Source organism: Zalophus californianus, chromosome 17 (assembly GCF_009762305.2).
Source record: "Zalophus californianus isolate mZalCal1 chromosome 17, mZalCal1.pri.v2, whole genome shotgun sequence".
Taxonomy (NCBI): Eukaryota; Metazoa; Chordata; class Mammalia; order Carnivora; family Otariidae; genus Zalophus; species Zalophus californianus.
This window is the reverse complement of record NC_045611.1, coordinates 52,895,055-52,915,153: the sequence shown is the minus strand read 5'-3', so window position 1 is coordinate 52,915,153 and position 20,099 is coordinate 52,895,055. Positions and strand designations below refer to the sequence as shown.

The window sequence follows — 20,099 nt, the reverse complement described above, 5'->3', positions numbered from 1 at the left end:
TATCTTTCAGCAATATTTTATAGTTTTCGTTGCACAAGTCTTTTTACTTCCTTTTGTTAATTCCTAAGTATTTTATTCTTTTTGATGCTATTGTAAATGGCATTGTTTTCATAATTTCCTTTTCAGATTGTTCATTGTCAGTGCATAGAAATGCAACTGATATTTGAGTGTTGACTTTGTATCCTGCTACTTCGTTGAATTCATTTATTAGTTTTTTTTAAAGATTTTATTTATTTATTTGACAGAGAGAGAGCACAAGTAGGGGGGAGTGACAGGCAGAGGGAGAGGGAGAAGCAGGCTCCCCTATGAGCAAGGAGCCCAATGTGGGGCTCAATCCCAGAACCTTGGGATCATGACCTAAGCCAAAGGCAGATGTTCAACTGATTGAGCCACCTCGGTACCCCCATTTATTAGTTTTAACAGGTTTTTAAAAATAGAATCATTAGAGTTTTGCACATAAAAGATCATTTCATCTATGAACAGAGGTAACTTTATTACTTCCTTTACAATTTGGATAGCTTTTTTATTTTTATTTTTTGGTGATCATATTTATTGAAAGGGTTGGAAAAAAATAAAAATGCCGTATAGCTTAAGAATTTTTGAGTTATCTGCAAATCAATTCATTTCAGGACTGGGAGAATACTTAGTCATTTCTTAATATCAAAATTTACACAGGTTTCTCTTTTGAATGTCTTCTACATTTAAAGAGGCAATCATACAAAGTCTCCTATATTCCATACATGATAAATTCTTTATTTCAGCCAACTCTTAATGGAAGGGCAACTAGTACAACACCATCTCTCCAGAGAACATCAGAATATTCCATTTTGGGGGCGTCTGGGTGGCTCAGTCATTAAACGTCTGCCTTCGCCTTTCCGAGCTACCCGGGGAAGGGTCCATACGGCGTTGTTTTGCGTTCCCGTCGTAACTTAAAGGGAAACTTTCACAATGTCCGGAGCCCTTGATGTCCTGCAAATGAAGGAGGAGGATGTCCTCAAATTCCTTGCAGCAGGAACCCATTTAGATGGCACCAACCTTGACTTTCAAATGGAACAGTACATCTACAAAAGGAAAAGTGATGGTATCTACATCATAAATCTGAAGAGAACCTGGGAGAAGCTTCTGCTGGCAGCTTGTGCCATTGTTGCCATTGAAAACCCAGCTGATGTCAGTGTCATAATGTCCAGGAATACTGGCCAGCGAGCTGTGCTGAAATTTGCTGCTGCTACCGGAGCCACTCCTATTGCCGGCCGCTTCACTCCTGGAAACTTCACTAACCAGATCCAGGCAGCCTTCCGGGAGCCGAGACTTCTGGTGGTTACTGATCCCAGGGCTGACCACCAGCCTCTTACACAGGCGTCCTATGTTAACCTGCCTACCATTGCTCTGTGTAACACAGACTCTCCTCTGCACTATGTGGACATTGCCATCCCTTGCAACAACAAGGGAGCTCACTCAGTGGGTCTGATGTGGTGGATGCTGGCCAGGGAAGTTCTGCGCATGCATCGCACCATTTCCCGAGAACACCCATGGGAGGTCATGCCTGATCTCTACTTCTACAGAGATCCTGAAGAGATTGAAAAGGAAGAGCAGGCCGCTGCTGAAAAGGCTGTGACCAAGGAGGAATTTCAGGGTGAATGGAGCTCCAGCTCCTGAGTTCACTGCTACTCAGCCTGAAGTTGCAGACTGGTCTGAAGGTGTGCGGGTGCCCTCGGTGCCTATTCAGCAGTTCCCTACTGAAGACTGGAGCGCCCAGCCGGCCACTGAAGACTGGTCTGCAGCTCCCACTGCTCAGGCCACTGAATGGGTAGGAACAACCACTGAGTGGTCTTAAGCTGGTCTTCCACAAAGGCAAACAAAATGGAAATAGAAATGGAAAAGGTTGACGGAAAATAAACAGTTTGTAAAAGTCAAAAAAAAAAAAAAAGTCTGCCTTCGGCTCAGGTCATGATCCCAGGGTCCTGGGATCGAGCCCCACATCGGGCTCCCTGCTCGGCAGGAAGCCTGCTTCTACCCTCTCCCACTCCCCTGGCTTGTGTTCCCTCTCTTGCTATGTCTCTCTCTGTCAAATAAATAAATAAAATCTTTAAAAAAAAAGAGAGAATATTCCATTTTGTTGATTTATATATCTTTGTATGTTTCTTCATCAGTATCTATAGTAGTCACAGTTTTCTTCCACATCTCCCAATATCATATTTAAATGCTGATCATTGGCATGTAATCTTCCTCAAAGCTCTCTGTCATTTCTCATTTCCACATAAGTTCACTCATCCAGGCTGAGCCTAATAAGATCCAGGGGCTCTTCTACAGTGTTGGTAGTTTGTTGCTGGTCCACGTTGTCTGCTATGTTTCAAATCCTGTGCCCTTTCCCTTGGATGCCTTTTATTTTTTTTTTTTTCTTGTCTAATTGCTCTGGCCAGAACTTCCAGTACTATGTCAAATAGAATGGTGAAAAGAATGACTAAAATAGAATGGTGAAAGCAGCATTCTTTCCTTTTTCCTGATCTTGGAAAGCCTTCAGTCTTTCATCATCGAGTATAATGTTTATTGCAGGTTTTTCATATATGACTTTTATTATGTTGAGGTAGCTTGCTTCTGATCGTAGTTTGTTGAAATTTTTATCATGAAAGAATGTTGAATTTTGTTAATTGATTTTTATGTATCTGTTGAGATCATGATTTTTAGCCTTCATTCTGTTAGTGTGGTGCATTACACTGATCAATTTTCATGTGTTGAATCATCTTTGTGTTCCAAGAGTAAATCCCTCTTTGTCATCGTGTATAATCCTTTCAGTATGCTGCTGAATTCAGTTTGTCAGTATTTTGTTGAAGGTTTTTGTGTCTATGTTCATCAGGGAATTTGGTCTATAGTTTTCTTTTCTGTAGTATCTTTGTCTGGCTTTGGTATCATGGTAATGCTGGCCTCATAAATGAGTTAGAAAGTATTTTCTCCTCTTCAGTTTTGGGGAAAATTTGAGGAGGATGGATATTAGTCTTTCTTTAAATGTTTGGTATATTTCACCAGTGAAACCATCAAATCCAGGGCTTTTTTTCATTGAAAGATTTTTTTTTATTAGTGATTCAGTCTTCTTACTAGTTACGTCTAGTCAGATTTTCTACTTCTTTGTGATTTAGTTTTGATGGGTTTTGTGTTTCTAGGAATTTGTCCATTTCATCTAGGTTATACAGTTTGTTGGTGTACAGTTGTTCATAGTATTCTCATAATCCATTTTATTTCCATAGAATAAGTTGTAGTGTCCCCATTTTCATTTCTGATTTTAGTAATTTGAGTCTTCTTTTTTTTTTCTTAGTCCATCTGGTTAAAAGTTTGTCAATTTTGTTGATCTTTTCAAAGAACCAACTTTTGGTTTCATTGATTTTCTCAATTTTTCTATTCTCTATTTCATTTATCTCTGTTCTGATCTTTAGTATTTCCTCCTTTCTGCTAGCTTTGGGTTTCATTTGTTCTTTTTTTGTAGTTCCTTAAGTTGTAAAGTTAGAGTGGTGATTTGAGATCTTTCTTATTTGTTAATGTAAGCATTTATCACTATAAATAACCTCCTTAGTATTGCTTTTGCTGTATCCCATAACTTTTGGTATGTTGTGTTTTCACCTTTATTCATCTCTTAAGTATTTTATAGTTTCCTTTGTGATTTCTTCTTTTATCTAGTTGGTTTATTGTGTTGTTTAAGATCTCTGCTTCCAGATGGTAGTCCTATTCATTATTGAGAGTGGGGTATGTAAGTCCCCAGTTGTTATTGTAGAACTCTTTCTTCTTTTAGTTCTATTTATTTTTGCTTCATGTCTTTTTTATGGTCTTTTATTAGGTGTGCAAATACTAATAATTGTTATATATTCTTGCTGTATTGAACCTTTTATTAATATATAATGTCTTTCTTTGTCTCTTGTAAACTTTTTCAGTTTAAAGTCTGCTTTGTCTGATATTAGTATAGCCACCCCTGCTCTCTATTTTTATGGTGTATCTTTTTCCATCTTTTCAATCTATTTGTGTCTTTGGATCTAAAGTGAGTCTCTTTAGACAGAATAGACAGAATATAATTGGATTGTGTGTTTTTATCCATTCTGAAAATATCTGTCTTTTGATTAGATAATTTAATCTATTTACATTTAAAGTAATTACTGATAAGTAGAGATTTACTGCTATCATTTTGCTATTTGTTTTCTATATGCCTTATAGCTCCTCCATGCTTATTCCCTTATTATTGTCTTCTTTGGTATTTGTTGTTGTTGTTGTTGTTGTTTTGTAGTGAAATGTTAAACTTCCTTTCTCATTTCATTTTCTATATGTTTTATAGCTATTTTCTTTATGGTTACCATGGTGATTACATATAACATCCTAAAGTTAGAGCACTCTAATTTGAATCCCTACCAATTTTTCAATTACATATAAAGATTCTCCTTTATAGCTCCATCACCACCCTTTTTGGCTGATGATGTCACAGATTACATCTTTATATATTTTGTGCCCCAAAACATAAACTAATAATTCATTTCAATGCACTAGTATCTTAACTTATGTAGAAAACCAAATGTGGAGTTATAAACATAGGTTACAATAAAACCAGTTTTTAGACTAATAATTTTTTTAAATGTATTGGTTTCTTGAAATCATCTCTTTTGGGGCACCTGCATGGCTCAGTCCGTTGAACATCTGACTCTTGATTTCAGCTCAGGTCATGATCTCAGGGTTGTGAGATTGAGCCCCATGTCAGGCTTGAGATTCTCTCTCTCCCTCTCCCTCTCCTTCTTCCCCTCCCCTTCCCCTGCTGTCTCTCTCAAATAAGTAAATCTTTAAAAAAAAAAAAGAAATCAGTTCTTTCATGTAGAAAATAAAAAATGGAGGTACAAACTATTGTTACAGTAATACTAGCTTTTATAATCACCCATAATTTACCTTTTTTGAGATCTTTATTTCTTCCTATGGCTCAAATTAACTTCTAGTGTCCTTTCATTTCACCCTGCAGAACACTCTTCAGCATTTCTTGTAGGCAGGTCTACTGGAAATGAACTCCCTTAGATTTTGTTTATCTGAGAATGTTGGAATTACTCCTTTTTTTTCCTTTTCCAATATAAGCATTTAATGATGTAAATTTCCTTTTATTTATTTATTTATTTATTTTTAAAGGTTTTATTCATTTATTTTGAGAGAGAGAGACACAGCAAGAGAGGGAACACAAGCAGGAGGAGTGGGAGGGAGAAGCAGGCTTCCCGCAGAGCAGGGAGCCCGATGCGGGGCTCGATCCCAGGACCCTGGGATCATGACCTGAGCCAAAGGCAGACGCTTAACGACTGAGCCACCCAGGCGCCCCAATGTAAATTTCCTTTTAAACATTGCTTTAATTATAATACAGAAAATTTGACATGTTGTATTTTCATTTTTGTCTAGTGCAAAATATTTTCCAGTTTCCCTTAACAATTCTTCTTTGACCCATAGGTTATATTTAAGTGTGTTGTTTAACTTTCAAACATGTGGGGGTTTTAAGGTATCTTTGTTTTTTTATTTCTAGTTTAATTCTGTTACGGTCAGAGAACATACTGTGTATTTTATTTTTTAAAATTCTTATAGCTTGTTTTATGGGGTGGATATGATCTTGGTGGATGCTGCATGCGTTTGAAAATAATGTGTATTCTGCTGTTGTTGAAGTATTCTGGATATGTAAATTAGATTATGTTGTTGATAATGTTATTTAGGTCTTTTATGTTCTCGTTGATTTTTTGTCTGCTTGGTCTACGAATTATTCAGGGAGGAGTGTTGAAGTTTCAAAGTGTAATTGTGAGTTCTCTGTTTCTCTTATCATTTCTATAATTTTTTGCTTCATGTATTTGAAGCTCTGTTTTAAGGTGTATGTACATTCAGGGTTGTTTTGTCTTCTTTATGAACTGATTTTTTTTAACATTTTATTTATTTATTTGACAGAAACAAAGCGAGAGAGAGAACACAAGCAGGGGGGAGTGGGAAAGGGAGAAGCAGGCTTCCTCCCGAGCAGGAAGCCCGATGTGGGACTCGATCCCAGGACCCTGGGACCATGACCAGAGCTGAAGGCAATCACTTAATGACTGAGCCACCCAGGCGCCCTATTAATTTATTTTTTTAACATTATGTAATGTCTTTCCTTATTCCTGGGGATTTTTTTTTACTTTCTGTAATCTGCTTTGTGTATTATCAACCCAGCCGCTCTAGATTTGTTTTGATATTTGCATAGGATATCTTTTTCCATCCTTTATTTTTTAAACAGCTTTATTGAATGCCTGAATATGACTTTGAGTTTTTTTTCTATTTAGGATTTGATAAACTTCTTGAATCTGTGAATTTCTATATTTCACCATATTTGGGGAATTTTCAATCATTATTTCTTCAAAAATTTTTTTCTTCACCAATCTCTTTTTCCCTCATCCTTAGACTTTTGATACTGTCCTATAGGTCCCTAAGGCTCTGCTCATTTTATTTGCAATCTTTTTTTTTTAAACTATTTTTTTTTTTTAAGATTTTATTTATTTATTTGACAGAGAGAGACACAGCGAGAGAGGGAACACAAGCAGAGGGAGTGGGAGAGGGAGAAGCAGGCTTGCCTGCGGAGCAGGGAGCCCGATGCGGGGCTCGATCCCAGGACTCTGGGATCATGACCTGAGCCGAAGGCAAACGCTTAACGACTGAGCCACCCAGGCGCCCCTTATTTGCAATCTTTTTTCTCTCTGTTCTTCAGATTGGATTATTTCTGGTGCTCCTGGCTAGCTTAGTTGGAAGAGCATGGGACTCTTGATCTTGGGGTTGTGAGTTTGAGCCCCATGTTGGGTGTAGAGATTACTTAAAAGTAAATCTTTTTTTTTTTTTAAAGATCAGATAATTTCTAATGATCTATCTTCATGTTCCATCTAATGAATTTTTAAATTTCCATTATTTTACTTCTTGGCTGTAAAATTTCCATTTGGTTCTTTTTTTTATGGTTTCTGTTTCTCTGATGAGAACTTCTATTGTTCCATTAATTTCAAGAGTGTTCACCTTTACCTCACGGAGAGTGTGGTTATAATAGTTTAATGTCTTTATCAAGTTTTTTTTTTCCCTAATAAGCAAAATGGTGGAATAGGAGGTCCCCAGCTCACTTCCCCCTACACAAACAACAATCTGGCAGCCATCCACAGACAAAAGTGCCTTTGTGGGAGCTTTGGGATTCTGGTAGGAGGTTGTGAAGCTCCAGGAAAGTCCAGGACTAAGGAAAACTGCTTTGAGAAGGCAGGCCCTAGCCCTGGTGGCAGGCCAACCAAGTGTGGTCCTGGGTACAGAACAAAAATCACCCCATCTCTTTATGGACTTGGCTCCAGCCCCACTTGGCTGTAGTCCTGCAACCAGTTCCATCCACCAAGGCTCCAGGAGGAGCCACGGTCATCCGTGCCACAGTATCAGGCCTGCTAGCCATGGACCCAATTGCAGATCCTTGAAGCATCCCTGTGACCCAGCTCCAGCCCCACTTTAACTGCCAGTCTAGAGTCAGACCTGCCTCCACAGGGGCCCTATGGGAGACATGCTCCTGGTAGCCTTGGTTCTGACTTTGGATCCTGAAGCAGCTCTGTGACCTGGCTTCAGCCCTGATCTCAGTCTTGCCTACCCAGGGATCCAGCATTGCCTGTCTGTACTCCTCATACAGGCCTGCCAACCTCAGTCCTGGCTGTAGGCCCAAAAGTCAGTCCCAGCTATGTACCTTGATATGGCCCTGAGATTGAGTGCCAATCCCTTTCTGCCATGGTTGGGGCACTTCTGACCACCCAGGGAACTGGAGAGAGACATGCTCCTCTCATCCACCAGTGCCAGGCTGACTGATCTAGTTCTTGACCGCAGAATTCAAAGCAGTCCTGTGACCCAGCTCCAGCCCGCTGTACCACAGTTCCAGAATCCATCTTCCCACCCGACTCACCCAGGGGCATGGTGCAAGTGCAACCAGAGATCGGTGGGAGCTACACCCATCTGTGCCTGGTAACAGACCTGCTGTCTGTGGATTTGACTGGGGACTCATTTTACAAGGCCAGCATTAGCCCAATACCAAAGCCAGACAAGGAGACTATAAGAAAAGATAACTATAGGCCAATATTTCTGATGAAAATAGATGCAAAAATCCTCAACAAAATACTAGCAAACTGAATTTAACAGCCCATTAAAGGGATCATACATCATGATCAAGTAATATTTATCCCAGGGATGCAAACATGATTCAACATATGCAAATCAATAAATGTGATACACCACATTACCAGAATAAAGGATAAAAACCATATGATCATCTCAATAGATGCAGAAAAAGTATTTGACAAAATTCAACATCATTTTGTGATAAAATCTCTCAACAAATTAGGTATAGAAGTCATGTACCTCAATATAATAAAAGCCATATGGGACATGCCCACAGCTAATATGATACTAAAGGGTGAAAAGCTTAAATGTTTTCCTCTAAAATCAGGAACAAGATAAAGATGCTACCTCTCACCACTATTATTCAACATAGTACTGGAAGTCCTAGCCAGAACAATTAAGCAAGAAAAAGAAGGTATCCAATTTGGAAAGGGAGAAGTAAAATTGTGTCTGTCTACAGATGACTCCTCAAAAGAACTGTTAGAACTAATAAACGAATTCAGTAAAATTGCAGGATAAAAAAATCAACATACAAAAATCAGTTGCATTTCCATACACTAACAATAAACTATCTGAAAAAGAAATTAAGAAGAAAATCCCATTTACATCAAAAAGAATAAAATACTTAGGAATAAATTTAACCAAAGAGGTAAAAGATCTGTACACTGAAATCTATTAAACACCGATGAAAGGAATTGAAGAAGACATAAACAATTAATACTGTGTTCATGGATTGGAAGAATTAAGAACAAATAATATGTGTCAATATGCCAATATAACCCTAAGTGATCTACAGATTCAGTGCAGTCCCTATTTTTATAGGGACTATATTTCCAATGATAATTTTTCAGAGAAATAGAACAAAATCCTAAAATTCATATGGAGCCACAAAAGATCCCGGGTAGCTACAGCAGTACTGAGCAAGAAGAACAAAGCCAGAGACATCTCACTTCCTGATTTCAAATTATACTACAAAGCTACAATAATCAAAACAGTATGGTACTCACATAAAAACAGACACATGGATCAATGGAACAGAATAGAGAGCCCAGAAATAAACCTACACATGTTCAGTCAACTAAGGTGCCAAGAATATACAATAGGGGAAAGGATATTCTCTTCAATAAATGTGTTGGGAAAACTGGATATTCACAGGCAAAAGAAAGAAATTGGAACTTTGTCTCATACCATACACAAATCAACTCAAAATTGGTTAAAGTCTTAAACGTAAGACCTGAAACTATAAAACTCCTAGAGAAACACATGGGAAAATTTCCTTGACATTAGTCTCAACAATGGTTTTTTGGGGTATGACACCAAAAGCACAGGCAACAAAGGAAAAATTAAACAGGTGGGGCTGCATTGAATTAAAAAGTTTCTGCTCAGAAAGGGAATCAACAAAATAAAAGGCATCCTATAGAATGAGAAAATATTTGCAAACTGTATATCCATAAGATGTTAATAGCCAAAATACATAAGGAACTCATACTACTCAGTGGCAAAAAAAAAAAAAAAAAAAGTAAAAATGAGCAAAGCACCTAAATAGACCTTTTTCCAAAGAAAACATTCTAATGGCCGATAGGTATATGAAAAAGTACTGAATATCACTAACCATCAGGGAAATGCAAATCAAAACCACATGAGAGATCATCTCATACCCTTAAGATGGCTACTATCAAAAAGTCAAAAGATAAAAAGTATTGGCAAGTATGTGCAGAAAAGGGAACGCTTATACACTGTAATGTAAATGGAATATAAATTGGTACAACCATTATGGAAAACAGGATGGTGGTTCCTCAAATAATTAAAAATAGAACTACCATATGATCCAGAAATCCCGCTTCTGGGTCCATGTCCAAAGGAAATGAAATCAGGTTCTTGAGGAGAACCTGCACTCCCATGTTCATTGTAGCATTATTCACAATAGCCAAGATATGAAAACAACCTAAGTGTCCCTCAACAGATGATTGGATAAAGAAAATGTGATGCATATATACATACAATGGAATATTATTTAGCCTTAGAAAAGAAGGAAATCCTGCCGTTTCTGACAACGTGGATGAACCTCAAGGACATTATACAAAGTAAAATAAGCCGGGTACAGAAAAACAAATACTGCTGATCTCAATTATATGTGGAATCTAAAAAAAGTCAAATTCATAGAAACAGAGTAGAAGAATGGTTACCAGGGGATGAGGGGTGGCGGAAATGCAGAGATGTCTGTTGGTCAGAGGGAACAAACTTTCCATTATAAGCTGAATGAGTTCTGGAGACCTAATGTGCAACATGGTGACTATAGTTAATAATAATGTATTGTATACTTGAAATTTGCTAGGAGAGTAGATCTTAAATGTTTCTAACACACACACAAATAATAACTGTGAGGTGAGGGATAAATTAATTAACTTTGTGGGGTGATCATATCACAATGTATACATATATCAAAACATTACATATTATGCCTTAAATATATACATTTCTTAATTGTCTATAATACCTCAAAAAAGCTGTAAAAATATATGCAGTTTTAAAAATAATAAATTCCATCATCTGGGTCATCTTAGGGTTGACGTCTGTTAATTGTCTTTTCCCTTGGGAAATGGTCAGATTTTTCTCTGTGTGTGTTTAAATGATGAGTAGTTTTGGATTGTATCCTGGGAATTTTTAATATTATGTTGTGAACTCAGGATCATGTTAATATCCTGTGGAGAAAAAAAAATTTTTTTAAATCCTGTGGAGAATGTTGACTTTGTTTGCTTTATTTGTTTTAGCAGGCCGTCAGTCTGGGTAAGTTCAGATGGCAGGTTTTGTCATATCTTCTGTGGGTGTTGGTTACATTTTAGTTCAATCTTCAAAGGCTTTGCTGTGCTACTTGGATTAGCATGGGCCACCCTGGGGGTCAGTCTATGACTTGGACAGTGGTTTGTATCGTTCAGTTGTCAGAACCTTGTTGCACTTCTTCACATTTGTTCTCTGCTTGTGTAGTTCAGAGGTGAGCCTCTGAGGTGAGAAGGGAAAATCGGTATCTACCCCCCCCCCCAACACACACTGTCTGGTGCATAGGAGCTTCTTTTCCTGGTCCTTTGGAAAAAAAGAGGCTTCTCCTGGAGTTTCTGCTGTTGGTGCTTATTGCACAGTTTCCTGGTTTGGCTTATTCTTGGATCAGGAAAAAGGAGGGGAAAGAAATATGAAACTCATTCCTCCCATTATAAGTCATTATTCAGGTTATAACTTTTTTTTTAAAGATTTTATTTATTTATTTGAGAGAGAGAGAATGAGAGATAGAGAGCATGAGAGGGAAGAAGTTCAGAGGGAGAAGCAGACTCCCTGCTCAGCAGGGAGCCCGATGTGGGACTCGATCCCGGGACTCCAGGATCATGACCTGAGCTGAAGGCAGTCGCTTAACCAACTGAGCCACCCAGGCGCCCTATTCAGGTTGTAACTTAACTTCCCAGTCTGCTTCTTTCCCTTCAGTTTGCTTTTCAAAGCTCTCAGGTTGTTGTTTCTTATATTCTATTTTAGCTGTTATCAGTGAGAGACACTGGTCATGTATCATTATTTTATCCATCTTGGCCGGTGACAAAGAACTAGTGGCAGTCTCTTCATTATATTCAGCACTTTATTCTTCTATATAAATTGTAAAATCTTGTTAGCTCTCATGAAAAATTACGTTGAGATTTTGATTGAAATGGCATTGAATCTATAAATCAATTTTGGGGAGAAATTCCATCCTTATAGTATTGAGTATTTATATTCATGAACATGGAATCTTTCTGCATATTTGTGGTCTTGGTTTAATGTTTAGGTGTATTTCTTTTTTTTTTTTTAAGATTTATTTATTTATTTTGAGAGACTGAGAAAGAGAGAGAGAGAGAGAGAGCACATGAGAGGGGGGAGGGTCAGAGGGAGAAGCAGACTCCCTGCCAAGCAGGGAGCCCGATGCAGGACTCGATCCCGGGACTCCAGGATCATGACCTGAACTGAAAGCAGTCGCTTAACCAACTGAGCCACCCAGGCGCCCTAGGTGTATTTCTTGATGCCATATAGTTTTTGTTGCTGTGTGAGTGCTATCTTTCTTTTTTAAAATCTATTTTCTGTTTATTATTACTATATAGAAATCCAGAGGTTTTGGTTGGTTTGTTTTCCAATGTTCATTTTTATGATAAACTTTTTTAAAGTAAGCTCACAACCCAGAGATCAAGAGTCACATGCTTTACCAACTGAGCCAGCCAGGTTGCCCCTAAGATAAACTTTCATTAAAGTATCACATTTGAAGTATGTGCAAATCATAATTATAATTAGATAAATTATCACGATGTAAGTACACTATCCTGGCTTCCTGACACCATGAATTTGTCTAGCCTCTTCTTGAACTTCATATAAGTGAAATTATATAGTATGTTCTCTTCTTTGCCTTGCTTCTTTCATTCACAGTAATATTTCTGAGATTCATCCAGGTTGTGCATATCAGCAATTCACTGTTTTTATTGTTGCATACCCATCATATGAATATACTAGCACTGATCCATTCTACTGTTGAGGGAGATTTGTATTGTTTCCAGGTTTGGGCAGTTATGAATAGTACAACTATTAGCATTCTTGGACATGGTTTTTGGTGTACTTATGTATACACTTCTGTTAGATGATCACTTTGGAATGGATTATAAAATATGAAAATATTTAAAGACATATAGATATGTTCATATAGATATGTTCAACTAGTTTTCTGAAGTAGTGCCAATCTATGCTTCTACCAACTGCGTATGTGAGTTCCAGAAGTTTCCACATGTGCCATCATTTGGTTTAATCAGACTTTTTCATATTAACTCATCTAGTAGGTATATAGTGGTCTCATTGTGGTTTCCTCCAAACATTTTATTAGTTGGCATACAGTAAAGTTGGAAGATGTATACAGTGACCATCAATATACCCATCAACATAGGTTCTACAATTAACATTTTACTATATGCAATTTATTGCATATATATCCATCAATTCTCATTGTGGTTTTATTTACATTTTCTTGGTGACCAGTGAAGTTGAGTAATGACCACCATTTCCAATGGTTATCAATTTGTATATTTAATATATTAGTAAGCTTGTTCAAGCTTTCTCTTCCTTCTCTTCCACTTTTTAACTTGTCTACTTTTCTTATTTATTTGTATGTATTTCTTTTTTATAAATATTATTTGGGAAACAGCCATTTTTTGGTTATATGTTTTTTTAGTTTCCTACTATTGCTCTAACAACTACAAACTTAGTGGCTTAAAACAACATAAATGTATTATTGTACTGTTCTGGAGGTCAGAAATCTGAAATCTGTTTCACTGGGCTTAAAGCACGGTGTTAGCATGCCTGTGTTCCTTACATAGGATCTAGGGGAAAATCCATTTCCTAGCCTTTTCCAGCTAGCATTCCTTGAGTCACAGCCCCTTCTTCCACATTCAAGGTTCATCACTCTAACTTCTGCTCCTGCCATCTCATTTCCTCCTTGGATTCTGAGTCTCCTACCTCCCTTTTTCCCATAGAAGGACCCTATAATTACATTAGGCCCATCATAGATAATCCAGGATAATCTCATTTCAAGATCAATAACTTAATCACATTGAAAAGTCACTTTTTCCACATAAGCTAACATATTTACAGGTTCTAGGGATTAGGATGTGAATATCTTGGAGAAGGGCATTATTCTGTCTACCATATATGTTGCAAATATCTTCCACTGTTCCAGGGCTTGTCTGTTTACTCATTTATTTTTTTAAATGATTTTATTTATTATTTGAGAGAGAGACAGAGATTGCGAGAGATAGCATGAACCGGGAGGAGAGGGAGAAGCAGGCCCCCTGCGGAGCAGGGAGCCTGATGCAGGGCTCAATCCCAGGATCCTGGGATCATGACCTGAGCCGAAGGCAGACACTTAACCAACTGAGCCACCCAGGCGCCCCTGTTTATTCATTTAATGCAAAGTTTTCATTGAAGAATTTTCTATATTTAATTTAATCCAGTGTGTCAAACTTTTCCTTTATGGTTGGTGCTTTTTATGTCCTATTTAAGAAATCTGTGCCTACACCCAAGTCATGCAGATATTCTTCTAGGTTTTTCATCTGGAAGTGTTACTGTTTTATCTTTTACATTTAGAACTTCGATCTTCTCTGAATAGATTTTTATTTATTTATTTATTTATTTATTTTTTTTTTAAGATTTTATTTATTTATTCATGAGAGAGAGAGACAGAGGCAGAGGGAGAAGCAGGCTCCCAAGGAGCAGGGAGCCCGATGCGGGACTCGATCCCAGGACTCCGGGATCATGACCTGAGCCGAAGGCAGACGCTTAACCATCTGAGCCACCCAGGCGCCCTAGATTTTTATTTAATATGTGAAGTTGGGGAGGCCAGGGTTCATTTATCTCTGTGTAGATTTCCAATTGCTCTAACAACCAGTGTTCATTGAAAAGAATGCCCTTTCTCTACAACTTTGCAGTGCCATCTTTATTGTAAATCAGGCATCTATATTTGTGTGTTTCTGAACTCTCCCAGTAGTATCCACAGAACTTTCTGTGATAATGGAAATGTTTGATATCTGTCCTTCCAGTATGGTAGCCATGTAGCTACTGAGCACTTGATATGTGGCTAGTATGACTGAGGAACTAAATTGTTAATGTTACTTAATTTTAATTAATTTAAATAGCTGTATGTGGCTAGTAGCTACCATATTAAACAGTACAGTATATTGATCCATGGACCCATTTGTGCCATAGATCCCTGTGCCAATACCATACTCTCTTAATTACTATAGCTTTATAATTAGTTTTTACATTTGGTTCTTCTTTGTCAAGATTGTATTAACCATTCTAGGCCTTTTGCTTTTCATGTACATTTTAGAATCAGCTTGTCAATTTCCCCAAAACCCTGATGTGATTTCAATAAGAATTGCATTGAATTTGTAGATCAAATTGGGGATAGTTGACATTGTTATACTTCCATTTCACAAACATCTTATATCCCTTAATTTTATTTTCTCTCAGTAATATTTTAGTGTGTACACTTGTGTGTGTTTGTGTGTGTAAAGGCCTTGCTCATCTTTCGTTAAAATTATTCCTAGACATTTTATGGCTTTTGGTATTATTGTTAGTAGTATTGTTTTAAAATTATTATTTTCTAGAAGCATACATATTCTTGGTATGTTTTCAAGGGTAGAGACTCTATGTTCTTCTCCACATAAGGATGAAAGGGTTTGGGAGGCCTCAGGGGTTCTTGTAGGATGAATCTTGTCTTTCCTTAGCTCATATATCTGAAGTCTGTAGTTCTTGATGTCCTTAAGGTCAACACAGAAGGAAGCCCCATCCCTGCAGAAGCAGGAACTAGAGTCCACCCAGGATGACATCTGTTAGTGAAAACATGGAGGCCCAAGATGAGAGACCCCAGATTTCTAGACCTTCAGATTTCAAATCCCTGATTACTACTACCTCAGCTTCCCAGCTCTTAAAGTCTGATTTGATTACTGAGGAACCGATGTCAGAGGAACAGAAGTTTGACACTGTGTCATCATACATTTGGTCTGATGAAGATAATGATGAAATACTGGAGACCATAGACAATGATGAGCCAAAGGAGGAAGCCCCCACTGACCGACCATCATGGGCCAATAAAATTGAGTACCTCCTGGCCCAGGTGGGCTTTTCTGTGGGACTGAGTACCATCTGGCGCTTTCCTTATCTGTGTTTTCACAACGGAGGTGGTAAGCCTGGGGACCAGGAATCATGGACCCACAAGGGGGTGAGGAGCCAGAGGACTATCCTGCTACTCTGGGGTCTCTGAATTATGTCAGGGTGGGGATTTGGGAACCTGACTAGGGCAGGAGCCAGGTACCTGGAAGGCAGCTGTGCTCACCACTATACCACCAACGCTGGAGCCAGGTACCTGAACACCTAGGATGGGAGCAGGATATCTGAACACTTAGGTTCATGAGGATGGTGCGGCTGAAGGCCGAGATTCAGGGTGGGGGTGGAAACTAGGCATCTGGGTCTTCCAGGACCTGGGGACCCAAGGGACACCTGGGACTATGAGGGATGTGGAAACAGTTGAGCCCTGATGCCGGTGGCCCTGAGGGAGGTCACTGGTGGGGAACGTGTTTTGCCAGACCCCAAGGAGGTCCAGGCACTGAAAAGCCAGGTGGTTCTCAAAGCCCCTCCTGACTCCCTGCACAGGCAGTTTTCTCATCATCTACATGCTCATGCTGTTCTTGGTCGGGGTTCCTCTTCTATTTCTGGAGATGGCAGCTGGTCAGAGGATGCGTCAGGGCAGCATTGGTGTGTGGAAGGTCATCAGCCCCTGGATTGGTGGTGTGGGGTACACCAGCTTCATGGTGAGGAGTCCTGGGCTGCCCAGGCCTACCCTTTATGCCCCACTCCCACCCCAACAGTTCCTTGTCCTGGGATGGGTCCCATGACTTGACTTCTATGGGTCACGTCTCTTCAGTTCCCCAGTCCTCTGGTCAAATCCCCTCCCTTCTGCTGGCCTACCTTTCTTCTGTCTCCAGAATTCTTCATGGTTCCTAGGTGTGCTGCATCGTGGGTTTGTACTACAGTGTGCTCATGGCTTGGAGTCTCTTCTATTTGGTTCAGTCTTTCCAGTCTCCACTGCCTTGGTCAATGTGCCCCTTACTGAGGAACTCCAGTGATTTTGGTGAGAAGAGAGGGAAGAAAATGGCAAGTGGGAGGGCTGAAAAAAGGATAGGGCAATGAGGAAGGAAGAGGGTCACTGAGAGAATAAGGATGAGCAGGAAGATGATGGAGATTGGAAGGAGGGGGCGGAGGGGGATTGGAAGAGGGAGGCACGTGGTCTTGCAGTTTCCTCCATGGCCAGTTCCCCTCAGATCCTGAATGTGAGCGGACAGCACCCACCACATACTTTTGGTACCGGAATGTACTGAAGGCCACAGATGAAATTGAAATGGGTGGACTACCAGTTATGCATCTCAGTGTCTCTCTCTTTGTGACATGGTTAATTATCTGCATCTCCATGATCAAAGGACCCAAGTCCACTGGGAAGGTGAGCCATCCTCTAACTTATAATCTGATAGACTCCCTTCTATCTGAGACCCCCTAATATTCTCCTAACTTGATGCCTGTAGGTCTCCAACTTCTAACTCCTTCAATATGACCTTTGACTCTCAGTAGTCTTTGATCCTACTGTCCCAGCTTCTGCCTTTGCTAACCTCTATTTCTGAATCATACTTCCCACTCAGATGCTGTATGTGTCAGTACTCCTTCCCTACTTCATCCTTTTCTGTCTCCTTATCCGGAGTCTCATGCTGGAAGGCGCACATTTTGGTCTCAAGAATTTGTTGGCTGCCAAGGTGAGGTGTCCCCTGCCCTTTGATCCTCTTATCCACATGGGGATGTCAGAGACAGAATGGTTGTCAGTCTGATAGAGGCCCTCCTGGTTCCCTCCTTCACCACCTTCTTCTCATCTTCCATCATATCATGGTTTACTCCTCTTCCCTTTATATCCCAGTTTACACAGTACTTCTCCCCAGGTACCAGCCCTGTACTCTGTGCAAGTGTGGCGCCGGACAGGGAACCAGCTCTTTTTATCCATGGGCCCTGGCTTTGGCAGCTTCACTGCAATCAGCTCATACATCCCTCGGTCCAACAACTGTGTCATGGATGCCTTTGTTGTGGCTCTTCTGAACTTGACGGCCTCACTGACCGCAACGGTGTTTGTATTTGCCATAATGGGCCACTTGGCCACAGAGAACAATGAAAAATGTTACCTGAGGTGAGCCCAGGCTTTCATATGGAGATCATCAAAAAGACCAAAGTCTTAGAAATAGCTCACACAATTCCAGTCTAGGCCCCCATCCCTCAGGGCTTTTGGCTCAGTCAATGTGGGACCCTCAGACTAGAGCCTCCTGAACCTTCGAAACACCTGAATCTCTCCAACTTTTTCAGAGCCTTTCTAAACTAGGAAAGCCCCAAACTTGGAGGTTTTCAAAGTTGTGTTCACCCCATTCTTAACTGGGGTCTGCCATGGAAAATTAGGAGAATAGCTTCAGCAGAATCATTAGATAAGAAAAAATAAAAAGGACTCAAAGGCCCACCATAGTCCCCATAGCCCATTCCTGATTTTTTTTCTCCTGTGAGATTCATTCTAAAAATTCTCATCAGACATTTATAAAACATCTATCTGGCAACCCTGTGTTGGATTCTGGAAACACAGCCAATGGTAAAGCAGACCATCATCCCTGCCCTCAGGAAAACCACAGTCTTTTTAGGAAGCAGATACTACATAGATAATCACAAGGAGATGAGAACTGGTAGTAAGGATGATGAGAAACACAGAAGAGCAAGCTATTAACTTCCTGGGGCAGTCAGAGAAGGCTTCCTCCTGGAGGCAATCCTGAGCTCAGTCTGTCTCCTGACAAATAACCACAGCTAGTATTCTTTCAAATGTTTCCTATTCATATACCTACATATAAAAACATACCATTAAAAAAATTGGATCATACCATACTACTTTTCTGCAGCTTATTGACTTGCTCTTATGGAAATGGATCTTGAAGAGCTTTCCATGGCAGTAAATAGGGTTCAGGGAGCTGAGTGAGGATTTGTAGGAATTTGCATATGGAGAACCGTATAGTGGTAGAATTGGGGTAGACTGAGCAGGAGCAGAGTGGGGGTGGTTCTAGGCAGAGAGAATGTCATGTGCCAAAGATACAGAGATGATGGGGAGCATGGCAGGCTGGAGGAGGTTGAATAGTTGAGTGTGGCCGAAGGAGAGAAGGTGAAGAGTTCTATGTTAGGAGATTGGAGAGACCAGTAGGTCAAGAAAGATGAGAAGCTTTAACATTGTCCTAAGATTATCTAGTAGGAGGTATAGGTCCTAAAGCCCTAGATGACATTGTACGAAAGACCCCCTCGAGGGCCCCACTTAAGTCAGAAACTCTCTGGCCTCCGGCAGACACCTTATGAAAGTAGGTGTCAGACAGTGAGCACTGGGACCCTGGAGACCTAGGTTTCAGTGCAGATCAAAAACTCTAGACTAGTGGTTTTCCTTCTCATGTAGAAGGTAAGAGAAGTTATCTTAAAGGGCCATAATGGTTTTATGTAATTCTACCCGTCTCCAGGAATGCTGAGACAGTGCTGTATCTGATAGCTTCTGGGGTGCTGCCTGCCGAGGCCCACCCCCCAGACAGTATGTATCATGATCCAAGCTCCATCTACTCCACGTGGCTCAAGAGCCTCCCTAAACAAACCAAAGACACGGTCCTACCCTATATGACCAATTGCAACATAGCTCATGAATTGAAGGAGGTAGGTAAGGGTTGGGGATGGGGTCCTTATCTTCCCTTCAAAACCCCCAGTGCACCAGAAACTTCAGCTCTCCATAGGTGTCTCTAGAATCCAGAAAGGCAATTCTTGACAGCATACTGGACAACCAAGACCAAGGTTCACAGTACCCTATTGCAATAAGGCAGTTGTAGCCTCTGTAGCACCAAGCACTGGAGTTCATATAAGCATGTTCATACCAACCCAAAAGAGTTGCCAGACCAGCAGCTGTTGTCAGATGAAGTCCTCCTGCCTCAAGGCCAGATGAGTTTCCCAATGTCTATTAACGGTGCTATAGATTGTTTCCTAGGGGAGGGGACAGGAATGCAGTTCAGATTCTACAGAGTGAGCTCAGAGCTCTTGCCCTTCATGCCATCACTCACAGGTTATGGAGGGTCCCGGTGTGGCCATTGTGGCGTTTACCAATATCACCTCTGTGTTTTCTGGATCCACCTTCTGGGCCATCATCATCTTCGTGTTGCTGGCAAGCCTGGGACTGAGCACCATGATCGGGATCATGCAGGGCATTGTTACCCCTCTCCAGGACACTTTCTCTTCCCTCAGGAAATATACAAATCTGCTCACAGGTACTCTAACCTATGACCCCATTCCCACCTAGGACCATTGTT

General features: G+C 40.0%; 1 protein-coding gene and 1 pseudogene across 6 annotated transcripts in view; both read left to right on the top strand.

The window, feature by feature from the left end:
- LOC113936639 (orphan sodium- and chloride-dependent neurotransmitter transporter NTT5-like) overlaps window positions 1–20,099 on the top strand; it is a 117,445-nt gene that overhangs the window by 64,093 nt on the left and 33,253 nt on the right. For 3 of the 6 annotated variants that reach the window (XM_027620108.2, XM_027620110.2, XM_027620109.2), the window contains 8 exons: window positions 15,462–15,878; window positions 16,348–16,505; window positions 16,699–16,825; window positions 17,016–17,191; window positions 17,388–17,498; window positions 17,679–17,920; window positions 19,269–19,455; window positions 19,856–20,057. The exons of 2 other annotated variants lie outside the window; for them this stretch is intronic. In XM_027620108.2, coding sequence (XP_027475909.2) covers window positions 15,518–15,878; window positions 16,348–16,505; window positions 16,699–16,825; window positions 17,016–17,191; window positions 17,388–17,498; window positions 17,679–17,920; window positions 19,269–19,455; window positions 19,856–20,057 — 1,564 coding nt within the window. In that variant the 5' untranslated portion in view covers window positions 15,462–15,517. The remainder of the gene's footprint in view (window positions 1–15,461; window positions 15,879–16,347; window positions 16,506–16,698; window positions 16,826–17,015; window positions 17,192–17,387; window positions 17,499–17,678; window positions 17,921–19,268; window positions 19,456–19,855; window positions 20,058–20,099) is intronic. One more of the 6 variants, XM_027620113.2, reaches the window with a different exon arrangement.
- On the top strand, window positions 877–1,899 carry LOC113936641 (annotated as a pseudogene).